At 36.4% G+C, this 23,509-nt stretch overlaps 1 protein-coding gene across 2 annotated transcripts in view; it reads right to left on the reverse strand.

Annotated features, from left to right (window-relative positions):
* The window catches only part of uba7 (ubiquitin-like modifier activating enzyme 7), a 42,184-nt gene continuing 18,675 nt past the window's right edge, over positions 1-23,509 (reverse strand). For both annotated transcript variants that reach the window (XM_083532030.1, XM_083532031.1), the window contains exons 18-24: positions 23,112-23,307; positions 22,850-22,941; positions 21,070-21,162; positions 20,487-20,678; positions 2,115-2,216; positions 1,759-1,841; positions 1-685 (exon numbers count right to left, since the gene is read on the reverse strand). In XM_083532030.1, the coding sequence (XP_083388156.1) occupies positions 553-685; positions 1,759-1,841; positions 2,115-2,216; positions 20,487-20,678; positions 21,070-21,162; positions 22,850-22,941; positions 23,112-23,307 (891 nt within the window). In that variant the 3' untranslated portion in view covers positions 1-552. The remainder of the gene's footprint in view (positions 686-1,758; positions 1,842-2,114; positions 2,217-20,486; positions 20,679-21,069; positions 21,163-22,849; positions 22,942-23,111; positions 23,308-23,509) is intronic.

Raw genomic sequence — 23,509 nt, forward strand, 5'->3', positions numbered from 1 at the left:
GAGATTCGAGTTTTCTTTATTGTCTTCACAGTACATTGTTTTATTGTGATCAGCTGATAGCTGTGTGTCTGTTAAGTGATGGATAACAAAAACAGGGGTAAACAGTGTTAAAGGTGTCTCTATGTATCTCCATGTGGTGAACATACAAAACTGTCCTTTCCAATAATACATTTTTTCCCTTTTTCTTTTTTTTTTTTAAGCTATTTTCTTACTGTTTCTCATTTTTTTGCATTACTTTCTAATGTTAATATGATGGTTTTCATCGCAAATCATATTACTAAAAACAGCCCGAGCGCAAATTACAATATGTGATGTGAATTTTGAAATTTCTTTGTATTTATTGGATCCCTTATGATCTTATCCCATTTAACTCCATTAGAACATTCTAAACATATAAGATAGAAATAGGATAGAAAAGATTAGTCAGAGACTAGAAAGAGAAACAGAGAGAGAGAGAGTGAGAGAGAGAATGAACTGGGTTTCCTTCACTAGAACAATATGATAATGATCAAGTAAATGACGGTAGACTTTAGATTCCTTTTCTTGCTGGCCTCATCTAAAGAGGTACCTAAGTGGTGGAACAGTCTCACAGTCCTCATCCTCGGCGAAAGACGGGATGATCTCCAGCATCTGTTTCTGAGCTGGAATCTCTCTCTTGGTGACCATCTGGACAACTTCTGACACTCTGTAGAAAAGAAAACAATGCTCTCAGGAGGACATTACTGCCACTGTAAACTGCATCCAGTGCTCACATGGAGAATATTTACGCTGCAAATGATTGCAGAGGAAGAGGGAGGTCACCAGCATGCCAGGAAAACAGAGGAAGTCTGTCATGTTGCTAATTTTCCATACAGAATTTCCTGTAGCCACGTGGTAAGCCATTTGGATCATCTAACAAACGAAAGGTGCGGGGCAGCTGGCGCTGGCTTCCTGGATGAGCTCTCCTTTACTGTTGCTCTAACACTTCGCTCACAAATGCATGTAAAGCATGAATATAGCTGCTGCTGCTGCTACAGTACACGAAGAGTGTAACACTTGGTGAAGAAGCTACAAATGACTCGGACTGCTTTGTCCTGACATTTGTTTGCTATCCTGAATCCCGGAACAGGAAAGCGATACCCTGACAGAAGTTGGAGCTCTTTCGACAGGTGCTTAGACGGCAGGGGTAAGATGATGACTGGTGATTATCAAGCTGCTCATCTTTTAAATCTGCACAGTCCCTAAGGAGCCTCCAATTACCCCCAGTATTCACATGTATCACACAGCGGTTCGATTCCGGTAAAATGTAACGCTCTGAGGCATAGTACAATGTAATGAGTTGCTAAACACAAGGGGTACAGAAAAAACATGCATTTGGCATGTGCTTTTTGCTGATCTAAAACCATGTATGTACTGGATCTCACGGCCTTCACAAGGCCTTAACACAAGGCCTTCCTTAATCCATTTTCCCCATCTATTCTGATCTTTCACAGTGCATCTATTTTTGGCGCTCTTACATCTGTAACACTTTCATGCTTTTGCATTAATAAACCAAATCAGAACATTATGAACATTATGCAAGACCTTATCGATATCTATTCTCATAATATTTACAATATACTATATAATAATTCACATATCTTACATTTGGATTGAATCTAATAGGGGCAATAAAGAAAAAATGGACAAACCTCTGTAATACTCAATACACAAGTTATCTGGAATACATAACATCATTTGATTTAATTTATAAAACTGTGGAGAAAAAAAAATCCGCACCTCTGTTTAAGTCGATCTGCGTGATTGTAATACAGGACAGCAGATCCATAAAACAAGCCTGTGATGGTCAGGTTATAGTTATCCTGAAATATAGAATAAACACAACTTTATCAGGTCCCACAAAATCACATGTGGTCATAAACTTAAATGTAAATGTAACATCAGCTGGACCCCCTGAGAAGGAAAAGAGGGTCACTAGGGAAGTGGGGCATCTTGAAATTGTGTGCTGATGGAGAGTACAAAAGAAAGAAAGGAAACAGCTCAGGCACTTAATAGCCTGCAATGATCGGTGTATGGTGTGGTGTGATATTTAGCTTAGATAGATTAGTGTGTGTGTTGAGTGGTTTTGCTTTAACCTTGACATGTTTCAGCAGCTCTTCCACTGTCATTTCCTCCTGTCGATCTTTTTTTCCCTGCACCAGGAACTCATCCCAAATGGAGTACTCTTTCCCTGCGACCTGCAGAGAGACACGAAACATCAGGTCTTAACACACCAGCACACATCACAATCACATCAGCCAAAAAATTTACATATTCAAACAATCCGGTTCTGTGAAATGAACAAATAACTTCGGAAAAATTACATCAGAGGTGACTGGGCGTGCAGAGAGAGAAAGAAGAAGTGGGAGCAGAAAAGGTAGGAAAAAAGTCCAAATGACATTCGATCATTTTAATGGTGTAATTGTTCATGCACGAGTCTGGAGAGTAGCCCAAACACAGGCCTCTCTGGGCTCCAAGGTCACATCCTAAGGGAGTGATAATCTCAGGCCACAGGCAAAGAAGTATGTAGCTGGAAATACAAAATGAACTAATGCAAGCTGAGCAAAGAAAAAAAAAAGTCCCACAAAAAGTTTGGACAAACAATAGTCCAGCCATAGAAAACACCATGCAGCTAAGAACTTGTGTTATTCATTATAAGAACAATTTAAGATATTTATATAGTCCTTATATAACTTAGTGTAGGTTTTAAATTTGGAACCATGTTCTAATAAATTCATCTGATGGTTCATACATCTATGAATTAAGTTATTCTATATTTGAACTTTCACATTAGATGCCCACGGAACCCATAATACTCAGCATTCATCCAGAACATTTGCGCCTGAAAGAGTGTCTGTGTGGATTTGGCTGAGAAGTGTGGAACAAATTATTCTACATCGAGGCCTGTGCCCAGTTCCACAGGATGTGCTTGACGCTGGCCAACGACGCACACTTGTCGAAATTCCAGCCACACATAAAATCTATCAAAGAATGCATTCATGAAACACAGCTTAGTGCTTGTTTTCTGATCTATTCTCAAATGAAGGCTTCTTCAACAACCATTCATTACAACCAGCCAAAACGACCGAAAGATCTACAATATAAAGCATAAACACTACTGTATCTACATCTATAACTAACAGCTGCACTATTTGCTGCATGCACACTCGGGGACGTTGCATCGCTTTATCTCAAAACCAGACTTGTCGCTTCAATCGGTAGATCTTACTCTATCACCTGCCCATTAACTTCAGTGTTGACACCTTACACCTGTTGACTCCGGACCACTCATCTATTAAACTGCGAGAGAGTGAGTTGTGAGCACACACACATTAAGAGTATCAATTATTCCAGTGCCCTGTTGTAAAGACATGATTTTGCACAGCCTTACACATGAACATGTTTCACCTGCAATACCTCTTAACAATCAAAGGCCGGAGTAGGACATGTCTTTAATTATATACTCCTGAAAGTAAAGTTGCTGAAATTAAAGCACAAAACAGAACAATATGAACCTTAAAATGTCCTTAACAGCAACTCACTGATCAGGAAATGAGCAAGAATGATTTCTACACATACTGTATACATACATGCTAAATGACGCAAGTGTAGATCTCTCCAGGTTCCATTTTTGTATCAAACTAATGACTTATATTTTAAGAAAGAAAAAAATCCCAGGAGATATTCTGGAAAATTTTGTACATCCATAAATGTGCTCGAGTTCGTATTAAACATTAAACATTTTACTTCTTATCATGATGTCATCTTTGTGGACTAGAAAATTACCGAACTGAATTTCCCTTTTTCTAGATTTTCCCCAAACTGTCCACTGTATCATAAGTAAACAAGTGAATTGCATTCTTTTTTTCTTAAGAACATTAAACACATGGCCCTGATTAATTCAACAACTGTTTCTCAATGCATCTCGTCACACTAAACACGATCGCATTCGTGATGTCCTCGCTAACTTTTTCAGGAAGAGACTGTTTGGACCTTTGCCATACACTTCATCAAGGAATGCCACAGAACATTTGTAGCCAACCCGAGCTGAGGATCAGCAGGCGCACACGTGGAAATGTAATGCCAACTACTCTACCCACTCCACAGGGGTTTCAAAATAAGCAAGAACATCGGAATCCAAAGATTCTCTGGAAACCATTAAAACATTCCTGCAAATTTTTTGAGAAAGCCTTTTTGTTTATTTTCTCATGGTCAAGAGTCAGAGCCATGTTTTTTTTCTTAATTATCTCTAAATATGCTTTAAAGCAGAGATAACCAAACTAATTGCTACCAAAGTTGGCCTATAGTGACCTGTCATGCCATATTAGAAAAGAGGGGGAAAGGAAAAGAAAAATCCTAACAGACTTTCATTTCTAGTTGAACATAACATTTTTGTTGGATTTTTTTTAAAGCTGAAAAAATGTGAAATTTTCTATAGAGAATAGAAGTGAATTTCACTTCTTATTTAGCTTTCTCAAAGTATGGCAACGAGAACATTTACTTCCATGCAACATTTACTTTTGGGCCATGGCCCTCAATCTGGCCCTCAATCTGGACTTTCATTGGAACAAGTTTTGGCACCTGTGCTTTAAAGCATATTGTACATAAGCAGTCCCTAAATAAAACCTAAAACACAACATTATAATTGTTTACTTCAGAAACATTGCCTTATATATATATTATATTTCCAATACAAAACATGCAACTATCTCACGGAGAAGCACAAGGATTGGGTTTATTGCTCGCCAAATGGATTACAGCCAAAAAGTGTCATCTGTTCTGCACATATCAAAGGCTACATTGTAATCAGGGCTTCCTCTGACTTCAACATGTGTCCTTACTCAAACCATGCTAGAACATGGAACTTAATGGAAAGCACAACTTGTCTTTTATATTATAAAATGATGAAGAAGGCCCGTCAGCATCTGTTCCACCTCAGATGTTTAAGAGACTATAAACTGGCCTCCGAAAAGCTCAGGAGATTTAACCCTGCATCACTGAGTGCATTGTGACAGGAAGCATCACAGCCTGGTTTGGGAACAGCACAAAGCAGGACTGGCGAGCTCTTCATGGGGTGCTGGGATGAGGTGAATTTACCATCCTTACTTGAGCTCCTTGCCCTATCTATCCGGCTCCATGCAGTTCTAGACCAAGGCCGGGAAGATAGGACCTCAGCCATTTAAACAATGGACCCTCTTTTCTCTGTTGTGGTCAGGGAACACTTCCGTTCCTTGAAGGCCAAGACAGATAAATGAAAGTTGTTTTTCTTCCCACAGGCAATTTAGGTCCTTACACAGGAGACGATTAAGGATTAGAACTTTTATTACTGTGCACTACACCCGCTACCTCAAACTCCTTTTTTTTTTACACAAATTGCACAATTTGTACAGTTTATTAGCTTAATTTATAGTCACACTGTTTCTGCCAGTGGAATGTAAAAGCTGCTACATATGTATATTCTCTATTCTATTGGTACTTATATTTTTAATTCAATTATTAATTTTGATATTAAATTGAATTATATTTACTATTTAAAATGTAATTATAAAAATGTATTAAATTATATTTACTATACAGTGGTCCCCCGGAACTCGCAGGGGTTACGTTCTTAGACCCACGCGAGTTCTGAAAATCTGCGAATTTTGGACGCACCCCTGCAGCCCCTACAGTAACTTAGTGAATTCATCTATACATTATGTCACTTTAATACGATAATGTGTTTTAAAAAATTTTATGACATTTGTTAGTGAAAACATAGCGTAAAATGTTATTCCTAATATTCCTTAACATTCGGTTCCGCTGCGGATTCCCGGAAAAAAAAAAACATTCCGCAACTTGCTTTAGTTAGGTCCCAAATGAGAACCCACAACTTTTCCGAGCCGTGAATTATCGGCGGCTGACTGTATTCCAAATTCTATTTATGGTGTACAGGCGTGTGTGTGTGTGTGTGTGTGTGTGTGTGTGTATGTGTGTGTGTGCATGAAGCATTCTGGTGTTCTGGTGCTCAATTTGGGATAAATTCTAAACCTTTGGTCCCAGGGTTACTGGTCCAGACTCGGACTCCAAAGTCACCCTGATCATGATAAAGTGCTTACTTAAGATGACTGAGAGAAAAATGCTGGGCTTGACAATCTATTCACTTCTACTTTTAATTTCTCCATATATACCATGAGGCATAATCAAATTAAAACAATTGTCCAGTAACCTGCTGGCTACAACAACCAATTCCTATCCATATTTCTAAGAATTCTCTATGATTTTACTAGACGTTATAAAATTCCACGGCACCCCAATATTTATATAAAGAAAACAGTCCAGTCCAACAATTCCCTATTGCTTTTCCAGACAATCATGTTCCCTGTTAACGGATGGCTATTTTCCAGTACATCGAAGCACAGGAAATATGACAAAGCCATTCAATAGCCTGCCAGGACACAACATGAAAATTACAAGAATAAACAACCGAGTGTGAATTCCTGTTCCATGCCCAGTGTACCCAAAATAGACTCACCAATTTAGCCTGAAATGATGTGGTGTAAAGAAAGAAATGGTTAAATGAAAGCAACAAAACCGCTACACATTGTACAGCCTGAAATGAAAAATACAAATTCGTAGTGCTAATGCTGAAGACTACTTTGCTGTCAAGTGTACAATAAAGAATTGAACACAATGACCAGATTTGAGGCAGGAAATCTCCAACACAGAATATTAATCTAACACTATATCGAGCATTCAGCTAGAAATAAACACAATTACTTGCAAAAACCTCTAACAAGATAGACCAATCAATATAAGACGATATCATCTCTTGAGAAATAGATATTTCACAGTTAAGACTTCTAGCTTATTTTTCACATAATCTTTGCACACAGCTCTTTGGATAATGCCAGGGTTTGGATATAATAAACACATATTTATGTTGTGATTGGAAAATCTACTAGCAGAGGTTTAAATAAACCCATATCATGATTGTCACGCCAAGTCATCCCGAGTCCAGCCCTGTTTGTGTAAACAAATGCCAGCTCAGGAAATTCGTGCCGCTTGACAAGAGGAAAAAGAACAATCTGTTTCCTCGTTCTTTCTTATGTGAGCACACTACTGTAATGTATTTAAACACATCCAGTTGACATGAGCCATGCTGTTATTACAGGATGGTTAGTCTAGTGCTTATAGAGACCTTTAACCCAAATAGAGTCTTCCAAAGTCAGTACATTGCATTAGATGATAAATGATAAAAAAAAAAAAAAAAAAAAAGCCAGACATAGAAATCAGCATGGTCTGTTCATTCTGGCTCAACTTATAAAGCTGCATGACTCAACTTCCTGGTTTGCTTTAACTAGAGGTATGCAGAGGTATTTGTCCTGCAGCTATTTATTTTAATTGTATAATATTTATATATAATATTGTTAAGAAAAATGGTTAAGTATTCATAAATGGTAATATTTATACATATTTAAGCATCCTATTTAAATAGAAAAACTAGCAGCCAACCATCATATCTATCATATACTAAGGATGAATTAATGAATGTAATTTTTTTACAATACAAAAATCCCACCATATACACACTTTTATATTCTGTATTATTATTTATAATTGCTTATTCACATATTTATTTATTTAATCTGTTTTATCCTATTTAATCAACTAGATATATAGCTTAGAACTAAATTTCAAGCAACACATCAGACCTCATAGTAAAGTTCACTTCCTTATTGTGGCTTCAGGTCTGACTATGTAAAATCAGTGTGTGTTTTTCTCCCTTTTACTGACTTTATTCTCTATTCATCCGGATAGAACAGATGGAGAACTGTACATGACTACAGAAGCGAAAAGGAGAGTGAACGAATTGAAAGTGTGTCCATGATTAGGAGGTGCCTACTGACCTGAGAGAGAGGAGACCCTGTGGGGGTGACTTTACAGTGACAGATGCCAGCGATCAAAACTTTTTCTTATGCATTTCTTTAAAGTACTATTGCATTATACATCTGATGTATCAATGTAGAGCTACATAACACACAGATTTTGAGCTGGAGTTTAGGAGAAAAGATTTCCAAATTATTATATTACAGCACACAGACAGGCTGATTTTTTTTTTTTTTTAGGTCACCCCCATCAACCATTTACCCTTTAACCCCTTTAACCTCTCTTATCTAACTCATGCATATTCACCAATTCTGTAAAATAGGAGAACAAAGAAGGGAGAAGGTTGACAGAATGGTGTTTGTCTCCTGAAGGCTTGACACTTACACTCTAGCCACTGCCTTCTATTCAACATAGCTTTTGACGTGTTAAATAGCAAACAGAAGTTGGAGCAATTGTCTTGCCAATGAGGGTCTCTTCACTACACTGCTGACTCGTGCCAGAAGGACTCCATCAATACAGGCTACAAACAAATGGTGCAGTTTGCCCGAGGGCCTCTTTTACACACACACATGTAAACAAGGCCTATATATCATCCTCGTGTCCATCTGGTGACAGGGTCCCATCCTTTATAAAGAAATCAATAGTCATATAAATGTAGTGCGCTGATTAGCAATGGCACACGTATATGTTTCAACAGGCTCTAAGTCATAAATATGACCTTATAAATATGACCTTAAAAATGTCATAATTCAAATGAGATTGATGTAGATTAACTCTTCTTTTTTCAGTTGATATGTTTTGCTTTCGGTGATCTGGCTTTCCTCGGATTAAAACGTCTACAGCTGTTGACTTTAACTAGGCAGTTAAGAGCAAGATCAATAATCACTGGCTCACTCATCAACAGTATTGATCCTTTTAGTCACACGGGCTCACAAATTTCCCCTCATTAAGTGTAAACTCCACTTTTCACATGGACCTGCACAGAGCAATTGTGCATGTGTGGTCCTGCATGTTAATTCATGTGCCTTTTTTGTCTGCCGACAGAATACAATTAGTGCAGTGGTCTGAACATCTGTGCCACACACTCCTGGCTGATTGCTCCGGCCTTGCACAAGGTAGCTAAAGCTAACTGTGTCATATCAGGAGATATGCACTACGAAATATTTATGTGTGACAAAAATGACTGCATGTATGCTTTATGGTAAAAATTTTTTGGACACCTGAACAATATTTCAGCATTTATATATGTAGCATTTATATACCACTTATATATGATTTTTGAACATGCCATTCCAAATCTACCAAATCTGGGTGTAGGGAATTGCGGCTACAAGAACATTTATAAAAGTTGTAATACTAGAATGCTTGGGCCCCTTAGTTCCAGTAAAGGGCGATCTTAATGCTACAGCATACAAAGATGTCTTTAACAACTATGTGTAGCTTGAGGAAGACCCACATATAAATGTGATGATCAGGTATCCACATTCCTGTGGCCATATCGTGTAGGAACTACATGCAAGTCTGGGAATGAAAATGAAGAAACTCACTGATTTACTAATATAAATCATCTTCAAATCAATTTATGTATAAATACACTCATTGATAATAATGAACATTGTGTTGGACAAGTTTTTACTGGTGAAATATCAAAGCAAAATGAAATGGACTGGTGCACAACATGAATTAGTATTTCTGCTTCCACTTTTGAAGAGATATACATTATTATTCACTACATCGCCAAAGACAGATGGAGTGACCAATATAATTATTAGTTGCATACAAACTATTTAGTAGTTTTTTTATATGCTGCATTGAACGTGGTAAATAACAAATCTACCCATGTATAATTCCTAATCCAAGCGTCAAGGACCTCAGACTACTCACACTAAGCTCTTTGATCTGTTAAACTATGAATATCATTTGGGATTGAACAGAACTAAAATGTGGGCTAAGCAGAGATTTACACAAAATCTTATACCTTGTTATATCATGACCATTATATTGCGAAACTATGTGTTGAACCTACAGATGACAGTGCAAAATAGTAAGTATATTTATATGTATGAATCATTCATTAGATTTATCTGCTTCCTGAATTAGCAGGAAACACAGGAGGAGTGTTTTTTCATAGTATATTGAAGTAATCAGGCTTTTAGATGAGAAACGCACAGACATGACATGAAGCTAATTGACCATATTAGCTACAGCTGGGGAAACTAAACAGGCACCACTATTAAATGGAAAACGTCTGGGAAACTTGTGCCTATCTGCATTTTTCTGACAGCAAACGCAATATTATAGTCTGGTGATAACACTTTGCTTGAATAGTGTCGACTGTCAAATGTGTAGGGTTTGAGATTGGATTGAACCAGACAGAAAATGAAGGCTGTTGGTGGTAGGGGGATGTAGTTCTGGCTTATGTTGACTGATGGCTATACTTAATGGTTTAGAGTGGTAGAGAGCAGCTCTATCGGTATAGAATCACACGTTATTATTTCTCTAAATGCAAGAGTGAGGTTAACTTGCTTGTGAGCATAAATCAAAGTACTGTTTTTTTTTTTTTATTCTTTTTTGTGAGTCTCAGATACCCCTGTGATATAGACGCATTACATTAATAATTCTCACATAAAGCTAATACAAGTGAATTGATGCTCAGATGTTTTGGACGTCATGAGCAACATCTGCCACGTAGATACATAATACAACCAAAACAGCCCGTGTTTACTGGAAATTGCACTTCCTTGCATAACTACATAACACACAATGAAATCACAAACAATTGTTCTTACGAATGACTCTTTTAGACACAATTATCTCTGCATGGTTTAGTTCTTCTCTCAGGATGGGGTTCCTTTTTCTCCACAAGGCTGACACACTGTTTACGTGCAAGATACAAAGCCAATAAACGCAATGGAGAAAATAAAACGCGTTCCAGGCCAGACTTCCTTTTTTTTTGGGAAATGAAAATGTTTAGGTACACACGAACACATGTACAGTAAGACACATTTTGTCAAGCAGAATGTCAATGCCCCCTTAATAATAATAATTAATGTTATTAATAATAATATTAACAAACAAATGAGGTGTTCTTGGTTTTTGGATTGAATTGTCACTTGGTATGATTAAATAACAGCAATAATTACACTGTGTATTCAAGCATAACAAGTAAAGATTTAGGAATTGGATAGTACGTAAAAATTACATGAAGGACAAATAAAAAGTGAGGCACCAAAATATATATATAGATGGTTGATGGAAGCATTATGGAATCACAATACCCATGAGCTTAAACTTAACTAGAAGTACTAATTCAGCTTGGTGACCTGGAATGCATCAGTTATACAGTTTGCAGATGAGTAAATTTTATATTGAATATGTTTTAGTGAGTATTGAGATTCAAAGGTTAAGTCTGGTTAAATGTTTGCTCATTCCTATTCTACACAAGGAATATATATATAAATATAAATATATATATTCAAATCTGTGATGTTATTATTTCTTATATATATATATATATATATATATATATATATATATATATATATATATATATATATATATATATAAAAGAAATAAAAACATCACAGATTTAAACAGCTTTAAAGATTTTTAAGTTTCAAGTTATTAATAGGTTCCTGGTAGATTCTGGCTACACAAGTCTTGTATGAGCTCAGAGTTCTACCACACTGCCTAGCTCATGATCATTATCTAAAATAAAAACAGAAGTGAAGTGCACCGTGTAACAAAGAAGAAGAAATCTGAAAAAAACTTGAATAACTTTTTTTTTGTTGCACAAATAATTCAATGAGAAATTATAATGGCAGTTTACAATGAGAGGAAATTCAATTTGATGTTTTTAGTGTTTGTTCCAGGAGTTAAAAAAAAAAAAAACAACAACAGCAATATACATAAAATACAAATATATATTTGAAATTCTGTATTAAAAACAATGTTGCAGGCAGCCTACTGCAGCAAATGTTAAGTATCAGTGTGCTTTTTTCACTAAGCACACTTGGCATCCACACACACTGCAGCAAATGAAAGTTTTTGTAAGCAAATCCATGTAGTCAGATGATAATGACTGCCAGAACCCAGGTCACTATGGGTGAGTGAGAGGTGTGATAGAGAGAGAGAGAGAGAGAGAGAGAGAGAGAGAGGGCTTGAAGTAAAGGTATGAAGGGATTGGTAATCAAGAAAGGTCTTCATTATCTTTGGAATGAATCCAGCTTTGCATAATAAATCCAAATGCATAATCCGATATTAAACAAAATCAACAGGCAATAGTCTAAAAATAACTGTAGAATTTTGTGTGTTTAATTTAACATTAACTATTAGTGTGTAGTTACGCACCTTATAGCCTGCTAATCATCTGTTTAGATTTAGGTTCTCCATTCTCAACAAAAACACAACAAAACAATGCAATAAGAAAGACTGCCAGTTGAACAGTATCCTGCAATATAACAAGTGGAAGAGATGTGAGTTACATTACAGGATAAGTATAAGTATGTCTGGTATTTAAATTGAATTAAATAAATGGATATTTAATAATAAATATTAAAAATGGATAAATCAAACCCATCTGAACCATCGTACAAGTCTATGCTGGAAAGTTGTATGCCTGTTTGGAGGCATATCAGAGCACAGGTTTGGCATCTTACTGTGCAAGAAATACTATGGAAATTATCTGGGAAAAGTAGGCCAAGGTATTCATTATATTGTTAAAAAACTCAGTTGACTCCAGAGCGAGATCTTGATTCAGTTTCCTCATGTGACTACTGTGAAATGTGAACGCTAAATCAACCTACTGGAATTATGTGCCATAGATGACAATGCAATTGATTTACAGAAGTAAGATAATGCTTGGATGTGCGCATTTGTACGTGTTTGTGTGTGTGTGTGTGTGTGTGTGTGTGTGTGTGTGTGTGTGTGTGTGTGTGTGCGCACGTGTGTGATCAATTTGTGAGATTTTATTTCCTTGGGGGGAAAGTTCACTAACAAAGGCCTCAATCAGCAACATATGTCACAAAAAAAGGAAGGACCAGAATACTCAATAAGTAGGGTGTAAAGAATGTTCATGATAACAGAAGAGTGGACGATGAGATGGAAAACTATAAATGAAGGGTGGTTTGGGAAAAGAGAGAAACACAACGTGAATCATTTCGAGAGAATGCTAGTGATCAAGGATTACGCTTCAAACCACTCAACCGCTCAACTACACAAAAACCATTGCAATGGGCTGGGACTATTGGAAACTAATCAAAGTGATTTTTTTCCTTGGTAGGACAGCAAAATAATAGTCCAGGTTAAGGATGTTCGAACAAAACAGAGTAAAACTTAAAACCTTTTTTTTATTTAATCGAGGATTTTTCACTACAGCAATACATTGCCTACTACGACTGGAGCTGATGTCCTTGGACATGTGCAGTTACTTAACTCAGCGCAGGTTCATAGTGGATCTGTGGATGTAACATTCAACCGATGGGAATGATCATAAATCCCAAAGTCTTATTTCAAGTACATCTATAAAAAAGTCAAACCTATGTTTATGGATTTTGCCTGAACTCTGAAATACATTTCTTAGTAACTTTTCTTTAAACACAATATGCACAAGTGAAACGATAGTGGACGTATAATGTATGCACCCTGTAGGATTATATGGATCTTATGCGCAGCGGTGTTTCACAATAGATTTCTCTTAGTGACTACATATCTTGTATAAATTATTATGGAAACATCATGCATTCCTTGGGAAATAATCCTTTTATCCAAAATTTGAATTCTAACGTAGTGCTGTGAAAGTGCTTGCGTAATACTGGTATATATTTCACGATAGTTTCCTAAAGGTTTTGATTACACAAAATGGAATTTTTACTATACAGAGTCATTGTTCACATTGCATTCCTTGTTTTTATTGGCTGTGTTGGGAAGTCTAGAGCTGCCAGTTAAGGATGTTGCGGTTTAAGGGGGTTGAGGTGCATGGAAAGACCCTTGATTAAATAAGTGTTTTCTTCTGTCCTTTTTTTTATTACCGCATTCCTCCAGTTATTTAATTGGAACAGTGTTACAGGTATACCCAAAGTATAGAAAAAAAAAGTACTCAGTTGTTCCATTTTAGGTGAATCGAATGATAATGTGTTTGATAACATAACAATGGCACCTTCATGACTAGACCTTAATCCAACAAGAAGCTATTTAGTACCCTGACCCTGAGGCAGTACGATATCTCCCAGACGACTACCTCACTGATAATGCTGTTAGATCCCACTTTGTTAGACACCCGAAAAGACGAGTGCTTTATCTTTGAATCTTGATAACGTTTAAATGTCGGCTTAAGGTCCATGGTGTTTTGCCCAATACAGCCTAAAATAGTAACTCGGCCAAAAACTGCTGAGGTTTTGGGGCTGTATGATAATTCCCGACTGAAAATGTCACAGTTACATAACAGAAACAGTTTTATCACTGGGTCTCATACTCATAAATAGTATCGAATTTACTAGTCTAGAACTGAGACATATGTATTTTACTCTTTTGTCCTTTTGTTAGAGACTAGCAAAAATCAAAGCAACACAACCAATATGTAGATATGTGCCAAACTATTGCCTAGAGTAAAGACAAACTAAAGCAGAGATGCAGTTTTTGTTTAGTCTTTATACTCATGCTCACACTCCCCAGGGAGCAGAAATACAGATCTGCCTTTTCTCTGTCTCTCTTTTACCTTCTGCTGTCTGGTTGAATCAACAGTCATACTGAATAATGAAATATAACTGAAAACTGTGTCATTTGTAATGTTTTGTAATAAGCAAGACATTGAAATAATACAAATAACAATAATTAAGATAAGACGTATTTTGAGCACACAGAAGTAATGAATAAAACACAATGTGACTGGGTCACTGAATCGATTGAAATCAATTGATTATCAGCAAAATTATTATTTATTATTATTATTATTCAACCATTTGCACCACTATGTTCCACAATTAATCTCTTTGATTTACTTTATATTTCTTCCCTCTTGTTTTTATTCATTTTTTTATTTACAAATTATTTTTGTCAGCAGATCTTTATTACATTTGTTACAATGTGCATGGAGACTCTATCCAAAAATGCTAAGCAAATGTCTCCATGCAGAAAGGGTTACAATTTCAATGATTACTCAAAGTTTCCAGTCTTTTATTGCTCATGAACCATACAAAGCTCTGAGCAAGCTGTTACTAAAAAACCAGTAAACAAAAATAAAGCAGATGTATGCCTTACAGTCAGCACTACTGACTATATTAATAAAAATGATTAGAATCTTTTTTTTTTTCTGTCTGATCCAGTTCAGTCGCTATGAGGTATACGTGCTGTTAAGTGCTTGTAATGGAGACCTTTAACACAAACATACCACACTGGAATATGAGACTCAACTCTAAACTCTAAAGGCCACAGGGTGAACGCCAACACTTTTGCTGTAAAACCATATACATATATATATATATATATATATATATATATATATATATACACACACACACACACACACACACACACACACACACACACACACACACACACACACACACACACACACAGGAGCCTGTAAACAATACACATAGCATTCAGTCAGATAGAACCATACAGTGCCATAAAGTCTATAGGTATGCTGTATTGCATTATGTAAAAACGTTTTTTGCATTATAACATCTTCAAAATGTTTCTGGGGAAAAAAAAACGTGTGAAGGTTTTTTCCAAGCAGAGCAGGAATATCATGAAAAGACAAAACTTGGCATACATCCTTTGAAGCTTAACGTCAGATTTTTCATCCTCCCATCTGCCTTCTAGGTGTCTGAAGCTGTGAATGATTAAGGGAATAAAAAGTGCAGCCACACCGTAATGCTGCTCTGTAGAAAATCTGGTTCCAATAGAAAGGCTTCCTGTGATCGCAGGAAATAGCTGTCATTTCTGCATACATACACACACACATGCACACACAACGACCCAAGGACCATTTTCTTTGAATTGAAGGTCTTCAGAGAGGCCACCCACTGCAAAAAAAAAAAAGGCCTTTGCATTGACTAATTGCAGCTTGGTTACAGATCCTGATGAAGCCCAAACTGAAATGAAGGACAAACTTGAGAGGGTGAGTGAAACAAATGAGCTCCAAAGTTCAACTCACATGGACGAGCTATAGGCTTTCAGGCCTTCATCCTGAACACCTGGGAAAGTGTAACACATGTGGTGAGTCGCTGCCCACAGCTACCTCAAAACCCCCTTTCCCATCAGATCTCCTTTCATACAACCGCAGCTCAAGTGTGTTATTGCGAATCGGTCCTGCTTTTCTCTCCAATAAAGCGAACATGCACTGAAAAACAATCTCTGAGTAGAAATCCAGATTAAAAGCCCGGTAATTCAATCTTCACTCTGCACATTTGTGGACTTTGAGTAGAAATCAAGAAGTAGCTTTAACTGTAATAAGCCAAGAACAGTATCATGATTTCACAGAGAAAGTACAGCATTTAATATCCATTGCTACAATGAATGCTAAAAAAAATACATCAACATGAATTATGAGCTTTACAGATGATGGTTAAACATTAAGGTCCTTTGGTTTAAGCCCTATTTCTGTATGTTTAGCCATTCTGCAAATGGTCCTAGGCTACTGGGAGAAAACTGGTGTAAATGCGCATACATTGGTCAGTAATTTCAAATTTCACAACAGCTGCAAAAAACAAATAAGACTCCATATAAGAGATTTAAATAAAAAAAACATATATATATATATATATATATATATATATATATATATATATATATATATATATATATATATATATATATATATATATATGCTTGCTTATGCTTTTCTGATTCTACTGCAGTGATCATCAGGCAATTCTGCTCCATTCTGTGTTCTATATCATTCTGGACAATTATTTTAGTTGTATTATTTTATTCAACTATCCTGTATATGATTCATTGTATTGATTATCCTCATATCTATACATCCACTGTATATCAAATATTAGTGCATATATATGTTTATATTTATTCTTAGTGTACTTGTTTACCAGCTCATGCACACTTTTACACTGCCCTGAGACTTTATATTGATTTGTTATACTTACTAAGCAGTTATATATTTATATATATTTATAAAATAATAATATAATATCTATCTATCTATCTATCTATCTATCTATCTATCTATCTATCTATCTATCTATCTATCTATCTATCTATCTATCTATCTATCTATCTATCTAGGAATATAAAATTTATTAAAGTAATCAATACTGTCTAAAAATCATTTGATGACATCTTATCTCCTGTAGATACCCATATTTCCATGGTATATCCACACTGGTGTTGTTCTTTGCACACTAATATTGTTATGCTGGAACATTTTGGGCCTCTTAGTTTAACTAAAGGGAAATTGTAAGACTTCTTCAGCACACATTCTAAACATCTGTGCATCCAACTTTGTGTACATGTGGGGTAAGAAGAAGTTGAAAATATCTGCCTTCTGCATCTATTTCACCATGGCAGAAGTGCATCATGATGTAGATAAAATTTGTCTGTGTGCCGTTTCTCAAAAAATCTGTATTCATTCATTGCTTAAACCTGCCCGCTCTCTAATGCAAAACATCTTTTCCATGACCTAAGCGTTTTTTTACACATTACACACACTCACACGCGCGCAAATACACACACACACACACACACACACACACACACACACACACACACACACACACTTTCTGCCAAATGACTGTAGTTACATAGCACCTAGAATGGAGTTTTTCTAGCTGATGCCTAACTGATCCCACCTGGGGGAAGAACTGCTTCTCCACAAACCAGAGAGTTGCCCGACATATGAGCAAGGGGGACAAAGGCAGAAAGAGTGTTGGTGAAAGAAGAATAGAAAAATGGGAGGCAAGAAGAGATCTATGGATTTAAATACAGAGGCCATGCTTTTCTATTAAAAAAATCAAAAGAGTATTTTATATATACAAGAAAATACTGACTATAAACAGGCACTAACATTTAGGTGTTTAGAGGATGAGATCTCTTTACGTTGTGTGTTTACTCTGTGTGTGTGTGTGTGTGTGTGTGTGTGTGTGTGTGTGTGTGTGTGTGTGGCAGAAGGAGAGAGTTCCAAGCACTTCATCTAGTTGTCATAGCCCTGTAGTAACCCAAGCTGGTGTGTTTCAAAGCAAAGTTCAATGGCTGTACCCTTGGGTAAAAAAAAAAAGACCTCAGTCTCTGACCCTGCAAACTGAAGGGAGTATTAGGACACACACTTCCCCTCCTCCTCCACGATTCAGGCAACTGCGAAGCATTACTTCATGGGGTGCGACTCCTTCCCCCATCTACTTTTATCACAAGCACAAGTTTGGCTCTTGTTTAAAAGTATGATTTTCGATACAGAAAGCTGCACAAAACCTACAAAATGACACCCATGATATAGGACATGTACTCGATTTTGCTGGAATTAAATCAGAACATAAAGCTGGCTAAAGAGGGGGCCTGTGTGGGAGGGTGTACAGTTACTAAATGCTGTAAACCCCCAAGGATAAAGGCCGGATCACTTAAGCCTAGACTGATTTAGGTCTAGACTGTGGTTCCATACCTACACATATAGATACACACTTGTACACACAACATTTTGCCCTTACCCTATTTTGTAATCAACATTAGCCAAGCTATATTTGGAGTTAGATGGATGGCTTTTAGGTTCAGTAGAGGAGCTGATTTGGCAAAAAAAAAAAAGAGGGAAAAAAAAGAAAGCTGTGTATATCTACCAGTGTACCATCACAAAAAATATGCCTAAAATATCACACACAAGCGACAAAGAACTTTCCTTGTATCTACGTGGTAGCGATTGCTGGTTATGATCTTATATTGATAGCTTAGATCTAACAATGTATCTAACAATGCAAGATATGATATTCATCCATATCCAAAAAAAAGGATTTATTAGTTGAAAATTGCATTAAATGTAGACTATCCCAAACACACACACTCACACACACACACACACACACACACACACACACACACACACACACACACAGACACAGACACACAGACACATGCACACTAAACTCACATTGTTACCTGTCCTCTATGTCATTTACACTTATATAGTCTTTTCTCATTCTTCCAAAAATATGTGTGTGGGGGAAAAAAAAGATAAAAAAAAAAATCCACATGTAATCAAAGTGCCCATGGCTGAATTTCTATATACTTCTCAATCACTGCTACTGATGAGTTCTTGACATCCCTGTGAAGAAAACTATGTATGCACTCTGGGCTATCACTTGACATAAATGTTATTGTGTGAAACTGTGTGAATCTAGAGTCTAGAACAAGAAGTAATAGAAAGCAAAAACTCTAAAAAAGAAATAATCCTAATGTTGCTCTCTTTACACCATTATGTGCTGTGTATTCTTCTTCTTCTTCTTCTTCTTCTTTTTTTTTTTTTTACAACATTGGAAGTACGATAATGCTTGGTTTCGAAGGTCTAAAATAATCTGACTTTACACATTATTTTACAGCAAATAATAAAAAAATTGACCCTCCTTTTTTAATCTCTGAAACAGAAGAAATATAAAACGTCTGACCACATCTCTTACCTTTGTTTAATAGATGCATGGAGAGATGCGAATCTACGTCATTCGGGTTTCAACATGCTAATGTTTTTTTAAACTGATGCAACATCTTTGTGTGTTTTTTTTTTTCCATAGATAAAGTAGGTTCCCTTCCCAAAACCCACAATGCAAATATTTTTTCTTCCTTGCTCCAGCACAAAATGATATAAGCAAATAGAATTGTCTTGCTTGATAGACTTATACAGCGGTGGACAAAGAACACAAACCATGTTTTTAAGTAAAAGTAGAGATGCAGCAGGTAAAATATGACTCCAGTAACAGTAAAAGTGTCCCTTTAAACTTTCACTTAAGTAAATGTACAAAAGTATTTCCCTTCAAATGTACTTAAGTAACCAAGTTCCATGATTTATTATGGCTGTAATGTTCCTATTACCATTTTTATCACAAGATTCTTTGCTCAATCAACTCAGTTTCTGTGAAAAGACTCTGATTAAAATATATTAAAATGATCATGACCTTTATATCAAATAGTTAAGATAATATTTACATTATATATATATATATATATATATATATATATATATATATATATATATATATATATATATATATATATATATATATATATATTTATACCAAAGTACAGATACGCGAACAGGCTACTTAAATACAACGTAACAAATTAAATATTAATATTACAATAGTAACGAATTAAATATTTTTTGTTACTGGATTTATACATTCGTTTTTGGAAATAGTGGTAGAAGATATTCCTGCAAAATAAAGTAAAAGAATACACTAGTTGAATAATGTCATCTACTAAATGTAATGTGTTTAAATTCAGACTAATAACTACATACATCAAACTCGGTTTGTCCTAATATGTCTGGGCTTATAAAATGAATTGAATTTAAAAACATTTATTTCATTTGATTTTATTATGCATGATATTAAAGCACAGATACACCAATTTGGTCAATCAGCTTTGTAAACAGTAGCACTACTCACCGTGAACCTTTGATCTCTGCTTGGCTGTAACGTGAGGTAGTAACTGGCTGCCAGGTTCAGGAATGAATTACGGTACAAGCTGATTTGCTGGTGGCCCTGCACCAGCTTATACACTTCCAGACACATGAGGCCTGATATTGCTGCTGTGGTTGTGGCAATAGCAGGGATGATGCGACCAGCAATGAGCTTGCTCTGTACAAGAAAAAAAAAAGGAACAATTATTTATTGTGTATGTATTGTGTATTTGTGTGCATGGTTCAAACGATGCACATGTAACTATATATCTTCTAGATGTATTTTGGAGATGTTCTTATTGTGAAAGACTTACAGAAGTGCTTTGATGTCACATAAATACAATAAGTACACACTGATATTGGTTCACCTAGGCATAGACTAAGAATACCATAAGTCTTAAAATCTCTCCTGGGGAAGTGATGTAGTAAAAAAAAAAAAAAAAGGGATTCATTGTATTTCTACTAGTATAGGTATGTAAGAGTGTGTATATGATGAAGCAATCAGAGAATGACACCCACCTGAAATACACACAAACTTTACATGAACTTCCTACTTCCTTCCTTCCTACCTTGTGCCGATCTGCTGGTGGTATATCATAGTTTTCTGCCCTCAGATTAGATGCTGCCACTATAAAGTCCATGTGGAAGTTGGTGTCATCGTCCTAAAAGCAGATTTAACAGTGAGCTGTAAACTACATTTCCTCACTTAATGTGCATTCACAGATCGCTTAAAACAAACATACAAACATAGAAGGTCAGGTGTTAGTAAAATTACTCTCAGAATTTGGGCATGAAGACAGCTAGTTAAAAGATTCGAAAATTTTAAGAGATACCATACAGTACAGTTACCCCCACCTGTATCAACACTACAGGACAAGCCATTCCTGAGTTCCCATAGAAAAAAACATGATAATTATTCATGTGCATGATCGAATATACAGATTAGTCAGATTCGAAACCTGTCACTTAGTCACGGAAGCCCCTATTGTATCCCAAATTGAATTTTCCCTTTGAGGTGATGGTGTACATGAGGTCATACTAGAAGCACGCTGACTCTTCAAAAGGCCCGTGTGCCCGGAGGGGATTTAAAGGGCTATACTTTGGCAGCCTACTCTCTCTTTGCCCACACTGTCTTTGGGACACAATGACTTGGATGACACATTTAAAGGTGAAGATATGATTACATTGTTACATATAACACTGCATCATATTAGTATATATTAGCATTCTCATGATGAGAAGTATGTTTAATGTTTAATGTCAATCAAAAGATTTAATATCATCTGAGCATTTGCATTAAAATTGTAACATTGTAAGGTGTGTGTGTGTGTGTGTGTGTGTGTGTGTGTGAGTGTGTCTGTGTGGGTTTTTTTTTTTTTTTTTTCTCGTGCGAGTGCACGTGTAACAACAGTGAAACTCAAACCTAATCCCTACTTCGGTGGTGACACACTCTTTGGCTGTTCACATAATACACCTAAGTGAGGTTTTCTGGCACATTCCACGAGCATCAAATTGCCAGATAACACTACGTCAACACACCACTCATTACACCACTCATTTCAGTCTTTCACACATCTGAACACAACGCCTAATCTTGTTGAAGACAATATTAATATTTGTCTGTAAAATGACATATTTGATGTATGCAGATAATTAATATTTTGTATGCAGTTAATGTACGCCAAATGACATCACATGAAAATGTCTGCAGTGAGAAATTGAGGTCAACATTTTGCCAACATTTTTCATTTTAGATTTTATTAATATTAATAATAATAATATCTTATTAATAAGATGAAAACATGTTCTCAACAAGAATGACAGATAGAGATTTTAATATGCTGCAGTGTCTCAACAATCACTGTGTGTTTAAGTGTGTGTGTGTGTGTGTTTGGAGGAGGTCCTCCCACACCCAGTGAGTCTACTTCACTGAGCAAATGTGTCACACACTTATACCAAAAAACAGAAGCACCTCAAGCTTTTCACAACACATTCCTTCTCTCTCTCCTTCACAGTCTCCTTCTAAAAAGTGTCCAACACAAGGGCAGAGTTTTGCATTAACAGTGAACTCTTCTGTTCCTTGTTCTCCATTTGGGCTGGTTAGGGATGGCGTTGGATAAGGATCAGTGATTACTTTAATGTAGGGAAGATGGCTCAGGCACTTAGGAACCACAGGCTTTTGGTTCTGTTAGACCTCCTACCTGGGGCTGGTCGCCAACGTGTCTAACGCAGAGGCAGAACACTGAAGCGTACATGTATAAATTCTGCACTAACACACACACACACACACACACACACACACACACACACACACACACACACACACACACACATATATATTTATACTACCTTTTCAAATTCTAGAGGGACCATCCAACAGTCCTGGCTGCCTGCCTGGATGCTTGACAGTTTCTGCTTTAGCTCACGCAGCTTGGCTTTGTCTGAAAGAAACAGTTAGAGCAGTTAATGAGAGAGGCTCACTTCCTCACTCTGTACTCAATGTTTACCCTGCTCGCATTTGTTTCTCCTCATAAAAGTCCGTGACAATTATTTGACAAGCTGAACAAAACGCGAAACAATACACTGTCAGTCAGCTCCATCAGTTCCTCACCCTCATCCCTTTTCTCCTCCGTGTTTTTCTTCAGTTCCTCGTCCATCACTGCAATTGTCACACTTTTTGGGTGGAACGCAGGCACACTCACTGCTTCCAGGATCTTAATCATGTCGATGCGGTCTGTTGATCCCTTGATCTCATAAATCTGCCCATATAGGTTAGCGGAGGCCACAATAAAATCCATATGGGTGGTCTAGAAGGTAGAAGAGCAAGATTCTTTACATAAACCTACAAAAAAGTATAAGCCACAGCCACAAACTAAATATTTACATTGCAGCTGGTTGGACACTGTCTTTCTGATATATTTCACAAATGTCTTTTTCTATAGCAATTTGTAATGTTAATAGGGAATCTGTTGATTGTGAAGCAATGAGATCAGGTCAAAGGCTTCATCC

This window comes from Silurus aristotelis (genome assembly GCF_946808225.1).
Source record: "Silurus aristotelis genome assembly, chromosome: 2".
In the NCBI taxonomy this organism is placed as follows: Eukaryota; Metazoa; Chordata; class Actinopteri; order Siluriformes; family Siluridae; genus Silurus; species Silurus aristotelis.